The sequence below is a fragment of the Carettochelys insculpta genome, chromosome 27, assembly GCF_033958435.1.
Source record: "Carettochelys insculpta isolate YL-2023 chromosome 27, ASM3395843v1, whole genome shotgun sequence".
Classification (NCBI taxonomy): Eukaryota; Metazoa; Chordata; order Testudines; family Carettochelyidae; genus Carettochelys; species Carettochelys insculpta.
This window is the reverse complement of record NC_134163.1, coordinates 5,175,453-5,195,548: the sequence shown is the minus strand read 5'-3', so window position 1 is coordinate 5,195,548 and position 20,096 is coordinate 5,175,453. Positions and strand designations below refer to the sequence as shown.

Genomic DNA, 20,096 nt, shown 5'->3' with positions numbered 1-20,096 from the left:
CCACTGGAGCAGTTTAGCAAAGCTCACAGTGGAGTCCCTTGCATGTTGAATAGTAACAAAGAGGAAGCCGTGCTAGTTTATACACTATCAAAACAAAAAGCAGTCAAGTAGCACTTTAAAGACTAGCAAAATCGTTTATTAGGTGAGCTTTCATGGGACAGACCCACTTCTTGGTCTGAAGTGGGTCTGTCCCACGAAAGCTCACCTAATAAACCATTTTGCTAGTCTTTAAAGTGCTACTTGACTGCTTTTTGTTTTGATAGTGGAGTCCCTGTGGCAGCTGCCATTTAAATGCAGATGGGAGGCCTGAAGTCAGCTCTAGGAATGGTTTTGAGGGTAGCCTAGCTGGCCTTTGAATGCACACCTAAATCCTAGCTGCAGGTTGCTGTCTGTGTGGAGCCAGCAGAGGAGTCCTCTCCCCAGGCCTCCTGCTGTCTGCTGACTCCCCCTCTCCCTCACAGATGCCCAAGGGCAGCGACAGGAGCTGGGCTCAGAAGCTCTATGAGAAGCATCTTCACCACAGCCCCCACTTCCAGAAGCCCAAGATGTCCACAGATGCTTTCATTGTCCACCACTTCGCTGGCAAGGTCAGAGAGACTGATGGGTCTGCAGGTGGCAGCCCTGCCAAGGGCAAAGGGAGGGCCCATAGGGCAGGGGAGGGCCCCTGCAGCCTAGGAGAGGTTAAGTCTTGCCCAAGTCAGGGTCGGTCTCGGGTGGGTGGCCATAGAGCTGGCCAGGAAGTCTGTCTGAGCACAGAAGTTTTCTCTGACACACGTGCTGGTGTGGAGCCTGTTTGGGGAAGCCAGGCTCTTCCCAAGGAGGTCTGTGGGAAGCCAGCAGCCCCAGGACTCTGGCTGCATAGCTCATGCTGCCACGTGCTCCTGAAGATCATGGAGTGGGATGCCCAGGAGGCTGGCTGCAGGGGGAAGCCACCTGCTTTCCTAGGCACCAGTGCCCAGTGGGGGTGTGCAGCTTCTCCCACTGCCACTTGCTCCAGGGAGCCCAGGAGCAGTGATGGGCCTGACAACATGGACTGTCAGGGGAAGTGCCCTGAGGTTTGGTAAGTGACCAGCCCTGGTGCAGTTCAAGCTAAACCCCTCTGGAGACTCTCCACCTGTTTGGCATGGTTGGGAGTAGCACTGCTGAATGCTAGGAGACTGAGCTGGCACAGCAATAGCTGGTTGCAGAGCTCCGAGTCTGGAACTCGACTCCAGGTCCAGAGGCAGCCCTTGGGTCTTTGCTGGGGTGTCTGTCTAGCCCTTTGGTGGGCTGGATTGGACTTGACCGCTCCAGAGGCTCTTTAAGCCTGACATGTCCATGGCTCTACATCTGAGCTGGGTGGAGTAGGGCAGAAACTGCATGAGCGTCTCCTGCAGCTGCATTTGGGAAGGACACTGGAGCTCACCTTGCTTGGGTGGGGGGTGGGTAACAGCTGGCTCTGCTTTCTGGCACCTGTTCAGGCACAGTTTCTGCTCACCCCACACACCCTTGTAGCCAGCTGTGGAACTCAATGCACCTGGAACCGTGGCCCGTTGGACAGCTGTGGTGCAAACATGGGCTGGGGTTTTTCAGCCCTCAGGAGCTTTAGGCACCCAGCTCAGATCTCCTCCACCCCAGCACCTCTGCTCTGGGGTCTGGAGACCTCTGAGTGATCCAGGAGAAGCTGAGGCATCTGCATGGCCTCTGTTCCCCCAGGTAGAGTATCAGTGCAGTGGCTTCCTGGAGAAGAATCAAGATGTGGTCCCTGCAGAACTGATTGGGCTCCTCCGAGCCAGCAAGGTGAGCCCATGGACCTCCCCAAGGGGTTGCTTGGCATCAGACTGCACAGGGGAGGGCTGGGTCAGGAGTGACAGTGCCCCTTGGAGGAGGGGTGGGTGGTGTGTGTTGGGCGGGGGGAGCTGTTTTGTCAGCACACATGGGCCGTGTCTACACATGCCCCAAACTTCGAAATGGCCATGAGCTCATGGGAATAAGGGGACTTTGAAGTAGGCAGCATCCTTTCGAAAAGGAGTCCCGTCTGGACGCGCCGCATGGCGGCAAGGAGCGTCAATTTCGAAGCGCAGCTGCCGCCCGCATGCTAATGAAGCGCTGAATATGCATTTCAGCGCTTCATTAGTAAACTTCGAAATGGCCATTTGCATGGCCATTTCGAAGTTTGGGGCATGTGTAGACACAGCCATGGTGTGGCTAGTGCTCTTTCCCCACCCCCAGAAAAGAAGGTGCTGGAATTCAACCTCCCCACTCCCAGGCAGCTTAACTCCTCACAGCCCCAAACTGATCCCCACCTACTTCTCACAGGAGCAGCTGTTGGCTCCTCTGCTCTCCTGCCCAGAGGCTCCCAGTGTGGTGCCCAGCCCAACTCAGGGAAACAAGGTGTGCCTGAATGCTGCTCTGCAGCATTCTGGCAGAAAAGCCCTGGCTGTGGCAGAGATCTGAGTATTGGAGAGTCTCTAGCAAAGGGATATTGTGCAATGCTCTGCCCCTCCCTGCACCCCACTCATGTACCAGCCAGGTTCTGGGCTCTCCACACCTGCCCGCTGTGCAAACATACCTGTAAACAGCTGCCACACCAGGAACCCTGGGGTGGGAATGATGGGTGTGAGCCCAGCAGGCCAGGCTGAAGCCAGAAGCACCCCAGTGCAGTGAGGAGGCCTTGCTGGCAGAGCCCAGCAGAGGGATGCTTAGGCTGGTGTTCTGCAGCTCCAGACTGTGGTCCCTGTGTGGGATGCAGTGTGGGGCAGCCGGGCAGGAATTGCCAGTAAGCACAACAGTGCTTTGCTGTTAAGCTAATAGCTCTGTTTTGTGTGTGTTTTTTAATTCTGCTCTGCCCCCGCACTGGCTGCCTGCCTGCGGAACCCACAGAAGGTAAGTGTGATGCTGCTTGCTCTCCCTCACCATGGGCACTTGGGGGCCAGGGCTGGTTGTAGGCATCCGCACAGGTTTCCTCACCTGATGTAACCTCTAAGTCCTGGAGACTCCTGGACAGCCCTAGGGGAGAGGTGTGTTGCACTGGAAGGGGTGGAACCCTGGGCCTCTTCCTGCTAGGCTTCCCCATAATTTCATGGGGCATGGGGATGAGCTGCTGCCTGGGCACAGTGGTTGTGTGGGTGTCTACTGTGTTGTGTTTCATGCTGCCTGTGATGCAGCAGAGCCTTAAATGGCTCTGATCTATGGCCCTGGCCCATGGCAGGAGGCTTTCCTGTGAGTGGCTGTGACCACTGCAGAGAGGGCTGCCCTCTTATGCCCTGAAAAAAGGCAAAAGTAGTGCCCATCTATAAAAAGGGGCGGGGGCGGAACAAGCCAGGAAACTACAGGCCAGTCGGTTTAACTTTTGTGCCAGGAAAGATAATGGAGCAAGTAATTAAGGAATTCATCTGCAAATATCGAAGAAAATAAGGTGATTTGTTCCCCACAAATCCATGCTGGCTGTTATCTGATAGGATAACCAGCTTTGTGGGTAAGGGAGAATCAACAGATGTAGTATACCTAGACTTTAGTAAGGCATTTGATATGATCTCATGATCATATCAATAAACTAGGCAAATACAAGTTAGATGGAGCTACTCTAAGGTGGGTGCATAACTGGCTGGATAATCATTCTGAGTGGTTAGCAGTTGTGCTGGAAGGGCATAACAGCTGGGGTTTCTCAGGGGGTCTCTTTTTGAGGGGGCTGGTTCTAGTCAATGACTTCAACAATTTAGATATTGGCATAGAGTACGCTTATTAAGCTTTGCAAACGATACCAAGCTGGGAGGGGTTGCAACTACTTTGGAGGGTAGGGTCAGAATTCAGAATGATCTGGAAAAATGGTCTGAGGCAGGCAGGATGAAGCTTAACGGCAAATGCAAAGTATTCCACTTAAGGAACAATCCACTTCACGCACTATAGAATGGGAAAATGACTCTAGGAAGGAATACTCCAGGAAAAGGATTTAGGGAACTTAGTGGACCACAAGCTAAATGAGTCAACAGTGTGGTGCTGTAGTAAAACAAACAAACAAGATTCTGGGATGCATGAAGAGGAGTGTGTGAGCAAGGAAGGTCATTCTTCTGTTCTACTCAGTGTTCATGAGGCCTCAGTTGGAGTATTTTGTCCAGTTCTGGGCACCACATTTTGAGAAATGTGAAGAAACTGGAGACGGTCCAGAAAAGATCAAAGGTCTAGAGAACACAAGATGTGAAGGAAGACTGAAAAACCTGGGACTGTGTAGATTTAGAAAAGAGAAGACTTAAAGGGGATGTGATAGTGGTTTTCAAGTTCCTGAGAGGATTACAAGGAGAAGGGAGAAAAATTTATTCTCCCAGGCCTCTGAGGATAAGAAGCAATGGGCTCAAATTGCAGGAAGAGAGGTTTAGGTTGGATATCAGGAGAAATTTCCTAGCTGTCAGGGTGGCTAAACACTTGGATAAGTTACCTAGGGAGGTTGTGGAATCTCCATCACTGGAGATATTCAAGAATAGGTTAGATAAACATCTATCAGGAATGGCCTAAAAGGTGCTCGGCCCTGCCGTGAGGGCAGGGGAATGGACTCATCTCTCAAGGTCCCTTCCACTTCTAGTGTTCTAGGGTACTATGGGCATGCAAGTGGTGACAGGCTGTGGCTGCTGAGCCCCTTAGGCTGATCTCTGGCGGGAGCCCCTGGGCCAGGGCTTGGAATTGCAGGTGGCCTTTCCCTGCCCTGGCTCTGGGCCTGCCCCTGCTGGCCAGTAGGTGTCACTCCTGCCCTGCTGCTGGCTCTGATCCTTCTGCTGCTCTCCTCACCAGTCTGTGCTGCTGGCAGAGCTGTTCCCGGAGGAGGGGGATGGCAGCATCACCCTGCTGTCCCGCCGGTCACAGGGATCCAGGGTGACCATCCGCCCTGGTAGGAGGTCTCTGCCAGCCACTGACAAGGAGCACAGGAAACCCATCTCCACCCAGGTATGGAGCAGGGCTGGTGCATCCTGTGTCTGATTTTTATTTTTCTCCTCCCCGCAACTCAAGCTGCAGACATGGCCCTGGCCAGGCATCACCTTCTAACGCTGCTGCTGGCATCCAGGCCTGGGCAGACCCCTCCAGCCGATAGGGTCGGTTACAGTCTCTCAATGAGCTAAACTCTCCTCTCAAAGTGAGGTGCCCCACCTATCCTGCTGGCCTGTGGGAACAGCAGGTGCTCAGCACAGCTGGAAACTGGGGCCTTGGGGGCAGAGATCCCTGCAAGAGATGCTCCAAACCCAGGGTGTTCCCAGACTGTGCCAGGGCTGGTCTAAGCTGCTAAGTGAGCACCCAGCCTCAGGCTTGGTGGAGTGGGGACTCTGGTTTGAAGGCACTTGAAGGCTTATTAGCATTCAAAGCACCAGGCAGAGCTGCCAGATGAGAAGGGGCAGCACTAGGGGGTGAGTACAGGGGCTCCCTTCATCCTTTGGACCAGGTCCTGCCCTCTGCTGCCTACCCAATGGCCAGGCCCCTCATGGCTGTGCTGGGCCACCGCCTGGTCCTATGGAATACAAAATGGTGCTGAGCCCACTCCCTTGCCTGGGCTCCCTGCAGACCTGAGCCAGCTCACTCTGTCCTTGCAGTTCAAAGCCTCGCTGCACAAGCTTATGGAGACCCTGAGCTGCACCACACCCCACTACATCCGCTGCATCAAACCCAATGACCACAAGCATCCCTTCGAGTGAGTGCCTGGTGCCACAGCACTGGAATGGGACAGGAGGGGGGAGACTCAACAGTCAGGGCAGCGCCAGATCTGGGGAACCAGCAGCACTGTATTCAGTCTTCCACAATAGCAAATTGGGGTCCCTGATGGGTCACTTGTCCTGCTGTCCCCTGTGGCTGGACTGCAAGCTGCAAAACCAGCCACTTTATTCCCAGGGATGCCTCTGCAGGCAGCTGATAAAGCAGTAAGCAAGGAGGTGGCTTAACTGGGCAGGGACTGAGTCCAGCCCCAGCCAGGGGTGCTGTGGGTGGGATGGCAGAACCTTAGGGAATAGTCATTCAGAGGTGGCTGCTTGTCTCTGATCTAGGTTTGATGCCAGGCGAGCTGTTGAGCAGCTGAGAGCCTGTGGGGTCCTGGAAACCATTCAGATCAGCGCATCTGGCTATCCATCCAGGTAGGGCCAAGGCTGGGCTTCCCGCTCTCCACTGGAGCATGGGCACCTCTGGTGCTCACTGACTCACCCCTGTGGACTGGCTCTGTCTTCTCTGCAGGTGGACGTACGAAGAATTCTTCAGCAGATACAGGGCCCTGCTGCGCCCCGAGGAGCTGTCGGGCAGCAAGGAGAAGCAGACCTGCCAGCTTGTTCTCCAGCGGCTGCTCAAAGTAAGAGCTCCGAGGACTGAGTGGGGAAGGGGATGAAACCCAAGGTTCCCCAGCACTCACTGCTGCACCAGCCTCTCCTGCCACCCCACCTGCTCCTCTGCCCTGAGGGGAGCTGCCTGCTGGTGCATGCTGCAGTGTGAGCTTGGTGGGCCCTTCCCTCCTTGTGTAGAGTTGCTGCTGTGGGAAACAAGCGTGTAGTCAATCAGAGCAGGGGTCTCGCTCCTGCCCAGGCTAGAGGGAGATAACCCAAATTGCTGCAACCAGGCACCAGCCCATGCTCTGTGAGTGGCTCAGCTCCAGAGTCGGGGCTCGGCCTGGCCACAGGCAGAGTGGGAAATAGCTTAGCCCTAGTTCAGCTGAGCAGCAAACAGCTCCAGTCTGGCTGTGGGGAGGCTGCTACCCACAAGGGGCAGCTGGCAGGCAGGGGGACAGGCACAGTCTCACCCATTCCACTGTGCCCCAGCCCAAGGCCCTGGCCTTGGCAGGATGGTCTGCCACCAAGTCAGTGTGGATCTGGGCCACAACACATGGCCTCACTCCAGATATCCCTGGGCCACACTACTCCCGCCACCCAGGCACACCAGTAGGCTCGGCATTTGGCTGCCACAAACGGTTTTTCAGGCCTGTGTCCGTCAGGGGTCTGGGTAACCCTGGCCAGTCAGTGGCTTCCTCATGGCTGGTGTCTTACTTCAACCACTTGCATCACCACCATCTGCCTCTGGGCTCCCCTCCATATCCCAGCCCAAGGAACCACCCTCTCATCTGGCGGATGACATCCACCGAGCTCCCAGCTCCAACCTTTATACAGCTGGCCCCACTGCTGGCTTCTGGGGGGCGGGCAGGACCAGACTGATCAGGGCGCACTGAGAGGTGCCCTGCAGTGCTAGCTGGGTGAAAGGCATCTGGATTGTGCTGTGGCTTTGGGCTGGTGGTGCCTGGCCCAGATGCTGCTGCCTTTCAGTGCTACGGAGTCCTGGCCTCCCTTGGAGGGCTAGCCTGCCTGGCATCCCACTGAGGACACAGGTACACGGCCACTGAGGTATGAGACCTGGCACCTCCAGCTGCTGGGCAGTGAGTGCTACTGCCCAGCAACAGTCCAGGGAGCTGAGCACTTGGGGGCCAAGGTGGGGGGTGTTAACGATCTGTATGTAACAGTGATGGGTGGATGGGGGCTAGTGTGAGGCAGGGGTGGGAGCAGCTGGCAGCTTGGGGGCGGGTAAGACAATGAGCAACACTTGTGCCCTCTCCCTAAAGCAGGGGTTTCCCAAGAGGTCCATGAGCCACAAGTCCCATAGTGCATTGCAGCTGCCTTTCCAAAGAGACAGTGCGGGTTTCAGACCAATATTTTTTTTCCATACTGGCCCCAGGACCCTCAACTGCCTTCCTGCATTGTCCCCTGCTGGGCAAAGCCAAACCCTGACCTTGCTGTGCTTGGCCAGCCTTGGCCTCAGCTCTGCTGTGGGATCCCAGTCACAGGACAGACCTTGGCCTGCCCATGTCTCTGCATGCGATTGGGCTTCTTGCCCAGCACGAAAGCAGGGGAACACTAGGGCCCAGTGGATACCCCGAGGGAGCCTGTACCCAGTGATGCCTCCTGCCTGTGCTTTGGTGCCTGGGACACAACAGCTGGAGTGGGGTGAAGGGCAGTGCCCCTCCAGGATGAGTGTGTAGCCCTCCCACTCCTGTCAGCGGGCAGGGGGGACAGATCTGTCCAGGAAGCACAGCCCCCATGTCTGAGTCCATCCCACCCCATTCTCCTGCCTGGTCATGGCTCACTCGCTCTCTCTTCTGCCCCCCCTCCCCCCACAGGACCGCAGCAAATACCAGTGCGGGAGGGGCAAGGTCTTCTTCCAGGCCGGGCAGGTGGCCTTCCTGGAGGAGCTGCGCAGCAGGAGGCTGAAAGCAGCCTGTGTCCTGGTTCAGACGAACATCCGTGGCTGGCTGGGGAGGAGACGCTTCTTGCATGTGCGAGCCACAGCCATCTGCCTCCAGCGCTACACCCGGGGCTTCCTGGCCCGGAGGTGAGCAGCAATGTGTTGCCTTGGTGTCTTCTGGGCCTCTGAGACCCATCTCTGGGCACCCTTGGCTGCATCCAGGTGCTGAACTATGGCAGCTATGAGTCTGACTGGCAAATAGCATCCCCACAGCTACAACAGGTGTAGGCCTAGGAGGGACATAGAGGTAGCCACACTGCACCCCAGAGGGGGCTGCATTTCAGTCTGTTCAGAAGCTACAGTAAAAATTCCATGTCTTTGTACTCAAGCAGCCATGATCTGCCAGGGAGTGAAGAGAAGCTGATTGTGCTTAGGGTGTGTGACTAGAGCACTGTCCAGGTCTGAGCCTAGGGAGGCAGAGGGTTGGGTTCAGGGCCTGGCGCTGGGTGTCTGTGGTAGGCTTCTGCAAAGGGCTATGGCAGACCTGGTACTTGCTGCTGGGGGTCGCTCTTACTCCAGTATCGGGCAAATTACCAGAAACAATAGTGAAGAATAAAATTGTCAGACACAAAGAACATGATTTGTTGGGCAAAAGTCAGCATGGTTTCTGTAGAGGGAAGTCGTGTCTTACTAATCTATTAGAGTTCTTTTGAAGGGGTTAACAAACATGCAGACGGGGATCTAGTGGACATAATATACTTGGATTTCCAGAAAGCCTTTGACAAGGTCCCTCACCAAAGGCTCTTCTACAAATTAAGTGGTCATGGAGGAAATATCCTTTCATGGTTTGGAAACTGGTTAAAAGACAGGAAACAAAGGATTGTGAAAATTTACCATTTATTCCAATGGAGGGGGGTAACTAGTGGTGTTCCCCAAGGGTCAGTCCTGGGGCCAATCCTGTTCAACTTGTTCATCAATGATCTAGAGAAAGGGGTAAGCAGTGAGGTGGCAAAGTTTGCAGATGATACCAAGCTGTTCAGTATAGTCAAAACCAAAGTAGATTGAAGAACTTCAAACTGAGTGATTGGGCAGCAAAATGGCAAATGAAATTTAATGTGGTTAAGTGAAGGTAATGCACATTGGGGGGGAAAAAAACCTCAATTATACATACAATGTGACTTGGGGGGGTGGCAAATTTAGATACAACAGATCAGGAAAGGGATCTTGGAATTATAGTGGATAGTTCTCTGAAAACATCCACACAGTGTGCAGCGGCAGTCCCTAAAGCAAATAGGATGTTAGGAATTATTAAAAAAAAGGGATAGAGTATAAGACAAAGAATATCATACTTCCCCTATATAAAACTATGGTACGCCCACATCTGGAGTACTGCATGCAGATGTGGTCTCCTCACCTCAAAAAAGATATACTGGCATTAGAAAAAGTTCAGAAAAGGGCAACTAAAATGATAAAGGGTTTGGAAAGGGTCCCATATGAGGAGAGGCTAGAGAGACTGGGACTTCTCAGTCCAGAAAAGAGGAGATTGAGGGGCAATATGATAGAGGTATATAAAATCATGAATGGTGTGGAGAAAGTGAATATTGGAAAGTTTATTTACTTGTTCCCATAATATAAGAACTAGAGGACACCAAATGAAATTAATGGGTAGTAGGTTCAAAACGAATAAAAGAAAATCTTTCTTCACACAGCGCACAGTCAACCTGTGGAACTCCTTGCCAGAGGAGGCTGTGAAGGCCAGCACTCTAACAGAGTTTAAAATAGAGCTTGATAAATTTTTGCAGGCTAGGTCCATAAATGGCTATTAGTCAAGGATAAAGTATGGTGCCCCTAGCAAAGGCTGGAGACAGATGGCAGGAGACAAATTGCTTGATCATTCTTTGGTTCACCTCCTCTGGGGCACCTGGCACTGGCCGCTGTCAGCAGACAGGATACTGGGCTGGATGGACCTTTGGTCTGACCCAGTAAGGCCGTTTTTATGTTGGCTTGGGCCAGCCATTCCCAGCGCTGTGTTGCCCTTCGCAGGCTGGCCAGGCGCCTGCGGAGGACGAGCGCTGCTCTCACCATACAGAAGAACTACAGGATGGTGCTGGCCAGGCGTTCGTACTGCCGCATCCATGGGGCAGCCATCACCATCCAGGCTTTTGCCCGTGGCATGTTCACCAGGCGTCTGTACCACCAGGTACCAGCCCTGGGGTTGGGTGGTGTCGGGTGTGTCCTTCTGAGGGAGGGGGCTGGGAGGTGCGCCCTTGGATATGGAAGGAGCCCCTTTTTAGTGCCCCATCCCCTCTCCCCTGTAGGCTTGTGCCACGGAGTAGAACAACACATTGGCTCAGCTCCCTGTCCTGTAAGCCTGGGGCCTTGCCTGGCAGCGCGGGGAGGGGATACTGGGAGGCAGTCCCTCTGCCCTGACTGTCAGTAGTGAGTCATGCTGCCACTCCTGAGCAGACACCCAGAGTGCCACCCTGCTACTTGGGTACAGGCTGGCTCAGGGCACCTGCTGGCCTGTTTTGGGCGTTCGGGCTGGAGCAACCCCATCTGCCTCTGATGGGAGGAGGCGGTCATGTGCTCCAGCCTTAAGAGCCCCTCTCGTGAGCACCAAGGTCTCTTTCTGGGCGGGTACTCCACCCTGAGGCCTCCCCACACTGCCCCCACCAAGTGTGCCTTGCCTGTGCTTCTTCCCACCTCTGCCCATAGCCAGAGAGCTGACTGCTGGGTGCTGAGCACCCCTGGAGTTGGTGCGTGTGCCAGGTCTCTGGGCATCCTGCCTGCCGCTCTCTAGGCTGGAGTGGAAGGGCAGAGCCCAGCTAGAGTGGGGGATGGGCAGAGGGGCTCAGGTGTCCGTCCTGGAGCGCAGGCGCAGCTCACTCCAGCCAGTGGCACTCTAGGGAGCAGTGCTGCAGGAACAGATTGAGCAGTGGACCCCTGAGCTTCTGTGGCTGGGAAGGCTTGTGGGCAAACCTTGGGGCCACGAGGCAGAGCTCCCGCTCTCACAGGCCTGCATGGCACCCAAGGGCTGGGGCGCTGTGGGCAAGGCTGTAGCTGTGGTCCTAGAGCGAGGAGTGTTGCCCTAACCCTTTGCTGCTCTTGTTTCCTGTTGTGTCCCCCAGCTGGTGGTGAGCTGGAAAGCTGTTGTGATCCAGAGCACAGTGAGGGGCTGGCTGGCTCGCACCAGGTATGCTCGGGTGTGCCGAGCTGTGATCTATCTGCAGTGCTGCTACCGGCGCATGCAGGCTCGCAGGGAGCTGAGACGGCTCCGGATTGAGGCCAAGTCGGTGGAGCACTACAAACAGCTCAACAAAGGCATGGAGATCAAAGTGATGCAGCTGCAGTGCAAAGTGGATGAGCAGGTGGGTGTGCCAGCTCCTTCACCTGCCTTAGAGCTGCATGGGGATTCCTGGGTCTCCAGTCATGGGGTGAGCCTTGAAGCCACTGTGCTGACTGCTGTGGGCATGTTGGAGTCCTGGGTAGCTGCATTCTGCTTGAATTCCCCAGTGGCCTCCTACTCGGTGTTCCTGTGAGTTGTTAAAGGATAGCCATGCTCCACTCCAGAGGTGGCTGCACTTCACCCCTTTAATGGTATTGTACAATCTCAGATCCATCTCTGAATCTTTTTGGGGTGTATGCTCTGTGCTGGGAAAAGCCACTCTGCCTGTCCCTGGGAAAGTACTGTCCACCAGTGGCGCCAGACTTCTGGTTTGCTTCTTCCCAGCAGTACCTGACTAGGTTAGGGCTCTGCTGGAGGAGCAGGATCCTGGACCTCATGGCAGAGGATAGATTTCTAGTTCTGAATCCCATGAAGGAGAGAAGGCTCTGTCCTGCCACAGATGGCTCAAAGGGAGGGTGGTGGGTGTGATGCTGTGCAGAGGGAGCAGCTGGCTTCCCAGGCCTGGAGGAGGGCAGCGAGGGGCAGCCCCTCTTTCTGTTCTGGTCTCCTCTTGGGTATTTAATGGGGTGTCTTGGGCTGAGGGGCCCTCAAGGCACCATGTGCTCATGCCTTGTGGTCCCACTACAGAGCAGATGGTCAGGGTAACTGGTGCCTGTAGGGGGAGGGGGCATCTGGGAGCCCCCATTTAACAGTAAAAGGTGAGCAGGGCACAAGGGTCACCTGCAGATGCTGCTTGTGCCTCTGTCTGCTCCCTCCCACCACCTGACAGGCTCTGGCTCAGCTGATGCCCCATGCGCTGCGTTCTGTTGCTGAATAGATGTACTAGGGGGTGCTGCCATGTGTCCACCCCATGCAGCTCCTCTGCTCTCTGCTGGGGAAGGGCTTTTCAGAACCAAGGGACTTCAAGTCCAGCCTATACCCCTGTCAGGCTCCAGCTGATGGGGGTGTGGGGGAAGGTCAGGCTGTCCAACAGGCTGGTGCTAAGGCCCTGTGCCCTTACAAGGGAGTGCTCTTGGGGCAGTGTTCCAGGGTGTGGCAAAGGCAGACCCCAGAGGTGCTTGCCATTGGTATGGGGTGCAGGGCACCTGCAAGTGGGTTCTGCGCTCTGGAGGAGGAGCAGCTGTGGTCAAGACACTGGCTGCTTGAGGCTTGCTCAGCAAGCTTGGGGGCTGGGCTTGGCTTGGCTCACATCTGCCCTGGTGTAGACAGGCACTGCAGCACCTGCTCTCTGGTGGTGGGGAGGGGTTGACAACATCTGTGCAAGCTGCCCCCTGTCTCCCCCATCCCAGCTGCCTGGGTGTGTTTGGGCATCTCCAGCTGCACAGGCTGGCTCCAAGTGTGCTTGCAGGGCAGAGGCACAGGGAGGCTGCCCAGGTGGGGCATGTGCCTGCTTCTGGGTGTGCCACTAGGGGCTTTCAAGTGAGCCCAGAGCTTGTACACCTTGATGCAGCCTGATCCTCCCTGCAGAGAGCACTGCCCAATGCTCTGCCAGACTGGGAGCTCTGACAGTACAGCAGGCTCTCCGGGACCCAAGCCTGTGCCCAGCCCCTGCACAGGGAGTCTAGGCAGGTGGGAGCAGGCTGTGCAGAGCCTGGGGATGAAGCCAGTCCTATGCCAAGGGCAGGTAGGCTGGACCAAAGTTGAGGGAGGCCCTGGTAAAGGCAGAACTGGCCTGACCTGTGTAACCAGGGATTGTAAAGCGTGACTCCTGGGCCCTGATGCTGGGTGTTTGGGCCTTAGGCAGTCATTCTGCCTCCTGTGCCTCAGTTTCCCCAGCCTTGGCCTGGGGCTGCCCCTGCTCAGTTTGTGGGAGGTACTGCAGCTAGCACCTCACCTCCAGGGAGCAATTCAGCTTTGTGTGGTGGAGGGAAACTGGGGTGGGGGTGAGATTGAAGCAGCTATTCTGGATTTCCCTCCCCCTCCTCCCCACCAGTTCCCTGCTGTTAAATGCTTGGGGGGGAATTGCCCTGGGACCCACTAGGCCTCATGTGGCTCTCACTGCTGCCCTCACAGGCCAGGGAGAACCAGAGCCTCTCAGAGCAGCTGTCAGCCCTGCGAGCCTCCCACACCAAGGAGGTGGCACAGTTGCACAACAAGGTGCAGCGGCTGCAGGAGGACAAGGAACAGGAGAAACGCATCTGGGAGCTGCAGGAGCAGCTGCAGCACCTGGAGTGGGAGAAGAGCAGCTCGGAGAGCAGGCTGGGCCAGGAGATGGAGGCACTGAGACAGGTGTGGGGCAGAGAGCCCTGTGAGTTGCTGGCTAGCAAGTGGCCAGTGATGGCGTTGCGGAAAAGGAGAGGGTAAAACCACTTCATGTTAACCCTGAAACTTCCCTTCTGTAGACCTGGTTCCAAAAAGCAACGATCCCCACCCAGGCAGTCACAGGTGTGACTCAAACCCAGCCCTGAACATGGGGCAGCTCCAACAGCTGGCAGCAGTAGTAGGCTGGTTCCACTTTCTCATAGGGCAGCCATGAGATGAGGGTTGGTGCAAGCAGGCTCGTTGCAAATCCTCTGGTGACTGAAGAGCCTAGCCTATCTGTAGGCTTAGGAGTAGTTGGTTTTAGCGGTAAATATTGCTGTTGGCACAAACTGTCATTCTTCCAGTCAAAATGGAGACGACAGTCTGAAATCCAGCCCAGCAATTCTGGGTCTCTGAAATAAGATGCTGCTGCTAACAGCTTTGGAGTTTAAAAGCTTTAACGCTGAGTCTTCACACTGGGGGTTGTTTTTTTTTTTTTCTTCAAAGAAATCCAGTTCTCCTCCCACATGCACCAGTTTCTCACAGCTGTGAAAACCCTTGAGTCAATCCCTCACAAGTAGAACTCTGATGAGCCTGCTAATAAATCAGCTGTGCTGGGTCCTGTCACCTGGCTGGCCGGGTAGGGGAAGGATGGAGAGGCCCTGCAGCTTCTGACTGGCCCCAAGGACCCTAGAGCAGGTCCTCCATGCTGCATAGCTCTGGACTGCTGTCAGGGTCTGTGCCTACTGCCCTCTGTCTCCCACCAGCGCCTGACTGAACTGGAAGCTGTGAAATCCAATCTGAAAGAAGAGAAGGATGCTCTAAACCAGCAGATCATGGAGCAGTCGCAGGACCTGGAAGGTAAACCCCCTGCCCAGCCCCTGTTCCACCACTAGCGGGAATCAGTGTGGCCTGAATTCTGGGGAAGCCTAATGAGATTCTGCCTATGCTAATCCAGGCTCCCCAGCCCTAGGCACAGGTGGTGAGCACTGGAGTGATCCACTGTGGGCAGTCAGGGAGTCTACATCACTCTGCAGGCTATGAGCAGCTGTCTCTGGGATTGGGACTCCATGCAGGGGTAGGGGAGCCAGGTGCACACCTTGGGCTCAGCAGGACAGGGTGGGTGTTCAAATGGGCCCTTCTGGCTTTAGCTGGCACATCTGTGACTCAGGCTTCCTGCTTTGGGGGCTGTGCAGCTCAGGGGGGGCCAGGCCCAGTATGGGTTGTTCACCCCCACCCCCCCGCACTGTGCTGCCCCACCAGCTCTTGAGTTCCATAAACCCCCTGGGCTGGAGCATGGAGGTGTTGGTGTTTCACAACTTGAGGCAATGTGCCGTATGTCCTGCAGACTCCCTGCACTTGAGGTCAGTATTTGGGGGCAGGAGGGGCTCCTGGCCCTGCCCAGCCCCTGTTCTGTACACAGCACCTTGGTGCTCCCTGAACATGGACACTCTGGGCTGCAGCTCCTGGTGGGGGGGGGCAGCTGCTACCTGAACAGCTCCTTCCAGTCACCAAATGGCATGAACCCAGCTCTGCGCCCAGCCCCCTCCCAGGGGTCCAACTGCACTGGCCTCAAGCACCAAGCTGGAAAGGAGAGTTGCACATGGCTTGAGCTGGCCTGAAGGATGAGGCCAGGAGCTTCCTGGCTGGGGTGTGCTACAGGCACAGGCCTCCTGCAGCTGGAGTAAGAGATGAGTTCTCCAGGGAACCAGCCCTGTTTGGGGTTCGTCCCCTGGACTGGGGCAGGCTCCTTTGCAGGGCACTCAGTCAGCAGGAGCAGAGCCCTGTGTACGGCTGTGCTGGACTCTGCTCCCCTCCCTCCCCTGCAGAGCAGCTGTGCCGGCGCATGGTGGCTGAGAGCCAGGAGCTGCTGGGCCAGCTGGAGGGGGAGAGGGCTCGCTACCAGAACCTGGTGAAAGAGTATGCCCGGCTGGAGCAGCACTGTGAAAACCTGCAGGATGAGATTGTCTTCCACAAGGTGAGCTGGGCTTCTCCCAGTGAGGGGTGCCAGGCTGCAGCTGAATGGAGAGGTGGGGCTGAAGGTGTCTCACAGGGAGGACAGCCAGGCAGGCCCATGTTAAGGTGGGCCAGAAACAGGCTGGCCCAAGTGCCCTGTCCTGGCTCTGCCTGGTCACTCCAGACTCAGGTCTGGGATGCTGCCCTGGAAAGCTCCCTGGCAGTGGCTCTGGCAGTGTGCTGTGGTCAGCCTCGCCCTGGGGCTCAGATCAGGTCTGTGGGAGGCCAAGGGGGGCTTCTTCATCTGTCTGGGAAAGACCCTGCCCTTGGCTCACATCCCCATGCTCTCCCAGCAATCAGAGAAGCACCACTCCCATTCCTGGGGGAGGAGGGGTCCCAGATGTGCTGCCTGCCCTGCCCTCTGTCACTAGTGGGCCAAGAACCTAGCATGTGCCCTCTGCAGAGCTAGGGCTGGGAGTGCTCAGACATCTCCCATGCTGAACCCACTGGCACTTCAGCCACTGTATAATGCCTCTTTGTGCCCACACCAGCGAACCCCCAGCCTTCGACGGTCCCCTTCCTCTGACAGCATCCTGGGCTCCGAATGCAGCTACCCATCCTCCTTGTCCACGGCACAGTCCCAGGAGGATGCAGAGCAGCAGAGCGAAGTGAGATGCTGTTCCCTATCTGGGCTGGCTTTGGCTCTGGCCCTGGTTCCAGGGTGTGCGGGAGCATGGAGGAGCTGCATACAGTGTTCACTCCTGCAGGACTGGCCAGCTTCCTGGGGTTGGCTGTCATGTCATCCCCTGCCCCCAGTGCCCTGTGGCAGCAGTGTGCACAGCACCAAAGGGGCTGGCAATGGTAGCAAGGTCCTTCTGACTGCATGGGCTGTGCTGCTGAGTGGTCTGCTTCAGCCTAAGCACTCCTCTGCTAGCACCTGGTGCACAGATCTGTGTGCCTCCTGTGTTGGGAACCTCCCATCCCATACAATGTCTCATCTGCTGGGGGAGCTGTCCAAGTCACAGCCTAGGAGCAGAATGGGGAATAAACCTTAGCACTTGCTCCCCTGCCCTGAGCTGTGCTATGACCCCCAGGCATGTTCCTGTGGGGGACAGAGCAACATCGCTGCCATCCCACACCTGCAGCCATGAGTGCAATGCCCTCCCATCTTCAGGAGGGAAGCAGATGGGTTGGTGCACTCATGATGGGGTACGGCGGCACTTGCGGCCCGGTGTCTGTGGTTCCTGGTAGGTCAGAACATTACTCCAATGTATCCCCTAGCCTTGTCCTCTGCCCCACAGTCCCCATTGCAGCCCCTGGACCAGGAGAGGGGCTGCTGGATGCAGATGAGCAAGTGGAGCAGGGCCACCTCAGACAGCCCCAGCTCCTCGCTGACGGAGGAGGGTGGCCAGGACCCGTATGAGAAGGCATATCTCCTCCTCCTGGGGCAGCTCAACACGGTCACCGAGGACCTGGCCAGGACCCGTGAGGAGCTGCGCAGGGCCAAGGCTCAGCTGGCTCATGAGAGGAAACCGTTTGAGATCTTCAAGCGCCGGGTGAGGCTCTCCATGCTACTGCATCCCTTGCTCCTGCAGTTGTGGGGTGGGAGGCAGTCCTTGACACATGCCTGCTGCCTGAATAGCAGGTTCTCAGTCTCCTCCTTCTCCCAGCAGAACATCGCTGAGCTTCTGGGCCTGAACAAGAGTCCAGAGAAGATGGCTGAGGGAGACGCCATGATGGAGGAAGACTTGAAATATGCCTATGATGCTGTCCAGGTTTCCAATAAGTGAGTCTTTTCTGACCTGCTCCCATCCACCCCCTCTGGCTCAATGGTTGGGAGCATCAGGATTTTCTAGAGGAAGGCTTGAAACCTGCTGTGCAGATTTGTCCCAGGGAGCAGCAGGCTGATGGAGGTTGCAGGGACGCATTTGTGGTGCGGAGGTAGGGTTGGGTTTGAATGGCCAGAGCTAGTTCAGAGCACTGACAATGGGAGGTGCATGATTCTAAGTGGGGAGATTTTTCCCCCTTCCCCACCCATAAACATTCAGCACAAGCTACTCCAATGTAAACCAGGCTCAGCTGGGACAGCTGAGAGACCTTGTATTTAACTCCACTGGCTTCAGATAGAGCTGGCTGGAAACCTTTTTATGGATGTTGAGACTTGGGAGAGGGGAACCTAACATAGTTGAGCTTGAAACAAACCCCTTCACTTTAAAACACTGTTCTGAGGCTGCCTGGATGCTACTCGCTCCCCTTCTCTGGAGGATGAGCTCCCTGACCGGTCGCACATCCCATGATAGACTATAGCTTTGCTGCTGGGGAGGTGGGGGAGAGGGAGAAAGTGGTTCATCATGGGACGTGTAGTCTAGGTGGGTGAGCCTGGCCCATAGAAGAGGCTGGGATCTTGAAGCCGGTGAACTACAAGTCCCATGAGACACCAGAGTGGTAGTTCCAAAACCAAATACTGTGTTTATTTGGCAGAAGCATTTCAGTCATGGGCAGTTGCTATTACAGGATGGGGGTGGGGGGCAAGCTGCACCTCCCAAAACATAGGCCTGGTACCACCCCCGGGCTCCACCCCCTTATTTCTTGCTCTGAGGCTCTTTGCTGGGGCCAGGGGCATGCCACCTGTGACTTCAGTTTATTGAAGGTTGAAGGCGTCAAGTCAGATGAATTCAGGCCTTGTTATGAGTTTAACAGTCAAGTTTTCTGTGCCCAAAGCTTAGGTGAGGTCAGTTGAATGAGGCCACCAAAAGTCCTTGGTGAAGCCAAGAGTAAACACTACTTGGTAGTGCAGCCCCGAGACCTGCCTGGGTGCCCAGGGGCCTTCAGGAAAAGCTCATCCAGCTGGAAGTGAAGACTTTTTAATTTCCACCTCCTGGGTTTGGGCTTAAACTCCAGTGACTTGTATCTAATCACCCACTTGTGGGAGGCTATTGTCATTTAACAAGGGGGATGGCATTGCCCTGGGATAGGGACAGTACGAGCCTAGCATCTCTTGCACATCTTCTGATACAAGATGGCTCCCGTTCCTTGGATTTAACAGACATTTACAGAGCAAGCTTAGCTTGTATTTTGTAGCCCTTTTTTCTAAGTCCTCTCCTTTAGTGCCCGAAAGAACTGAGCAAAGTTCCATTCTGCTCCTGAAGCAGAAAGTTTGCATCTGGTTGTGGGCCCTCATGATCTGTGCTTGGCTCAGAGCAGTGTATGTAGAGTCAAGTCTTCTGGGTTGCATTTCAATCTCTGCCTCTGAGCTGCTGTAAGTTGAGCTGCCTCAACTGCTGCCTCAGTTTCACTAGCTGTAAAATGGGGATAACTTGCAGGTGTAGAGATTTGAGTCCTCAGCAGGGTCCTGCCCAGGGAGCCAATCACTGGAACCTCCAAGCTACTGCCCTTCTTGGCAGGCTGCTTGAGAGCCAGCTGCAAGAGCAGCAGCAGCAGCATGAGCAGGAGCTGGAGGGCCTCCGTCTGGACATCCAGTCCCTGAAGCAGCTGAGTAAGCAGCAGCAGAGCCTGATCCAGGACTTCCAGCACAACTGGGCAGAAGATGGGCTCCAGCACCAGCTAGTCCAGCTGAAGAGTGAGAACCTGGTAAAGGCTGAGGCGGAAGGTGGGCGGGAGTCATGCAGGGCTTGGGCATACACTTAGATGCTTGCTTGCCAAAAAGACTCTGTGCTGCTAGGCATGCTGGGTAAATGCCCTGGGGGCATGCACACAACCCTGCCTCTTCCAGCTGCCCCGTTGATGGGGTGTTGCATGCTGGGAGTTGGTCTCCATGGTGTTCCCTTATTTTACACTAGAGCCCACCCCAGGGCTACACATCAATGGATCTTATTAAATACCGCTGTTGGACTAAAGGAAACTAGCTTTCAAGCACACACCCACTCAGGCAGGCAAAGAGTTGCATAGATACAGCAGATGATGCCAAGGCATAGCGGGTCCAGTGTGTCTGGCTGCAGCAATGAATCCAACATGGGGAACTGATTGTACACTCCTCCCCCCACCCCCCCGCCACCACCTTGGCAGTGTAGCACTCGAGCAGTACCAGCCAGCCTGGGGAGAGCAGGGAGGAGCTCAGGGCCCTGGGTCACCTCCTGTCTCCCCAGCCAGAAGAGACTAACTCCTGTGGAGAGGGGATGGCAAGAAATTTCCCTATGGCTTTACACCCATCTTTGTTTGTCCATAGCTCTTGTCCTGTCCCACCACCCCAGGACACTGTGTGGCTGAAAGTCAGCTAACAGCAGATGGGACTTTGGGGGCCCTTTCTCTCTCTTAGGCAATGAGCCTTGCAAAAGAACCCACCCATCATTCTCTAGCAGCT

The 20,096-nt window shown here is 55.7% G+C and overlaps 1 protein-coding gene across 1 annotated transcript in view; it reads left to right on the top strand.

Annotated features, from left to right (window-relative positions):
- LOC142002095 (unconventional myosin-Va-like) overlaps window positions 1-20,096 on the top strand; it is a 44,954-nt gene that overhangs the window by 15,878 nt on the left and 8,980 nt on the right. The window contains exons 12-27 of the mRNA XM_074977927.1: window positions 462-587; window positions 1,696-1,779; window positions 4,765-4,917; window positions 5,556-5,653; window positions 6,003-6,089; window positions 6,187-6,298; window positions 8,108-8,319; window positions 10,216-10,372; window positions 11,301-11,540; window positions 13,592-13,807; window positions 14,587-14,680; window positions 15,649-15,797; window positions 16,327-16,443; window positions 17,077-17,331; window positions 17,449-17,561; window positions 19,180-19,385. Coding sequence (XP_074834028.1) covers window positions 462-587; window positions 1,696-1,779; window positions 4,765-4,917; window positions 5,556-5,653; window positions 6,003-6,089; window positions 6,187-6,298; window positions 8,108-8,319; window positions 10,216-10,372; window positions 11,301-11,540; window positions 13,592-13,807; window positions 14,587-14,680; window positions 15,649-15,797; window positions 16,327-16,443; window positions 17,077-17,331; window positions 17,449-17,561; window positions 19,180-19,385 — 2,419 coding nt within the window. The remainder of the gene's footprint in view (window positions 1-461; window positions 588-1,695; window positions 1,780-4,764; window positions 4,918-5,555; window positions 5,654-6,002; window positions 6,090-6,186; window positions 6,299-8,107; window positions 8,320-10,215; window positions 10,373-11,300; window positions 11,541-13,591; window positions 13,808-14,586; window positions 14,681-15,648; window positions 15,798-16,326; window positions 16,444-17,076; window positions 17,332-17,448; window positions 17,562-19,179; window positions 19,386-20,096) is intronic.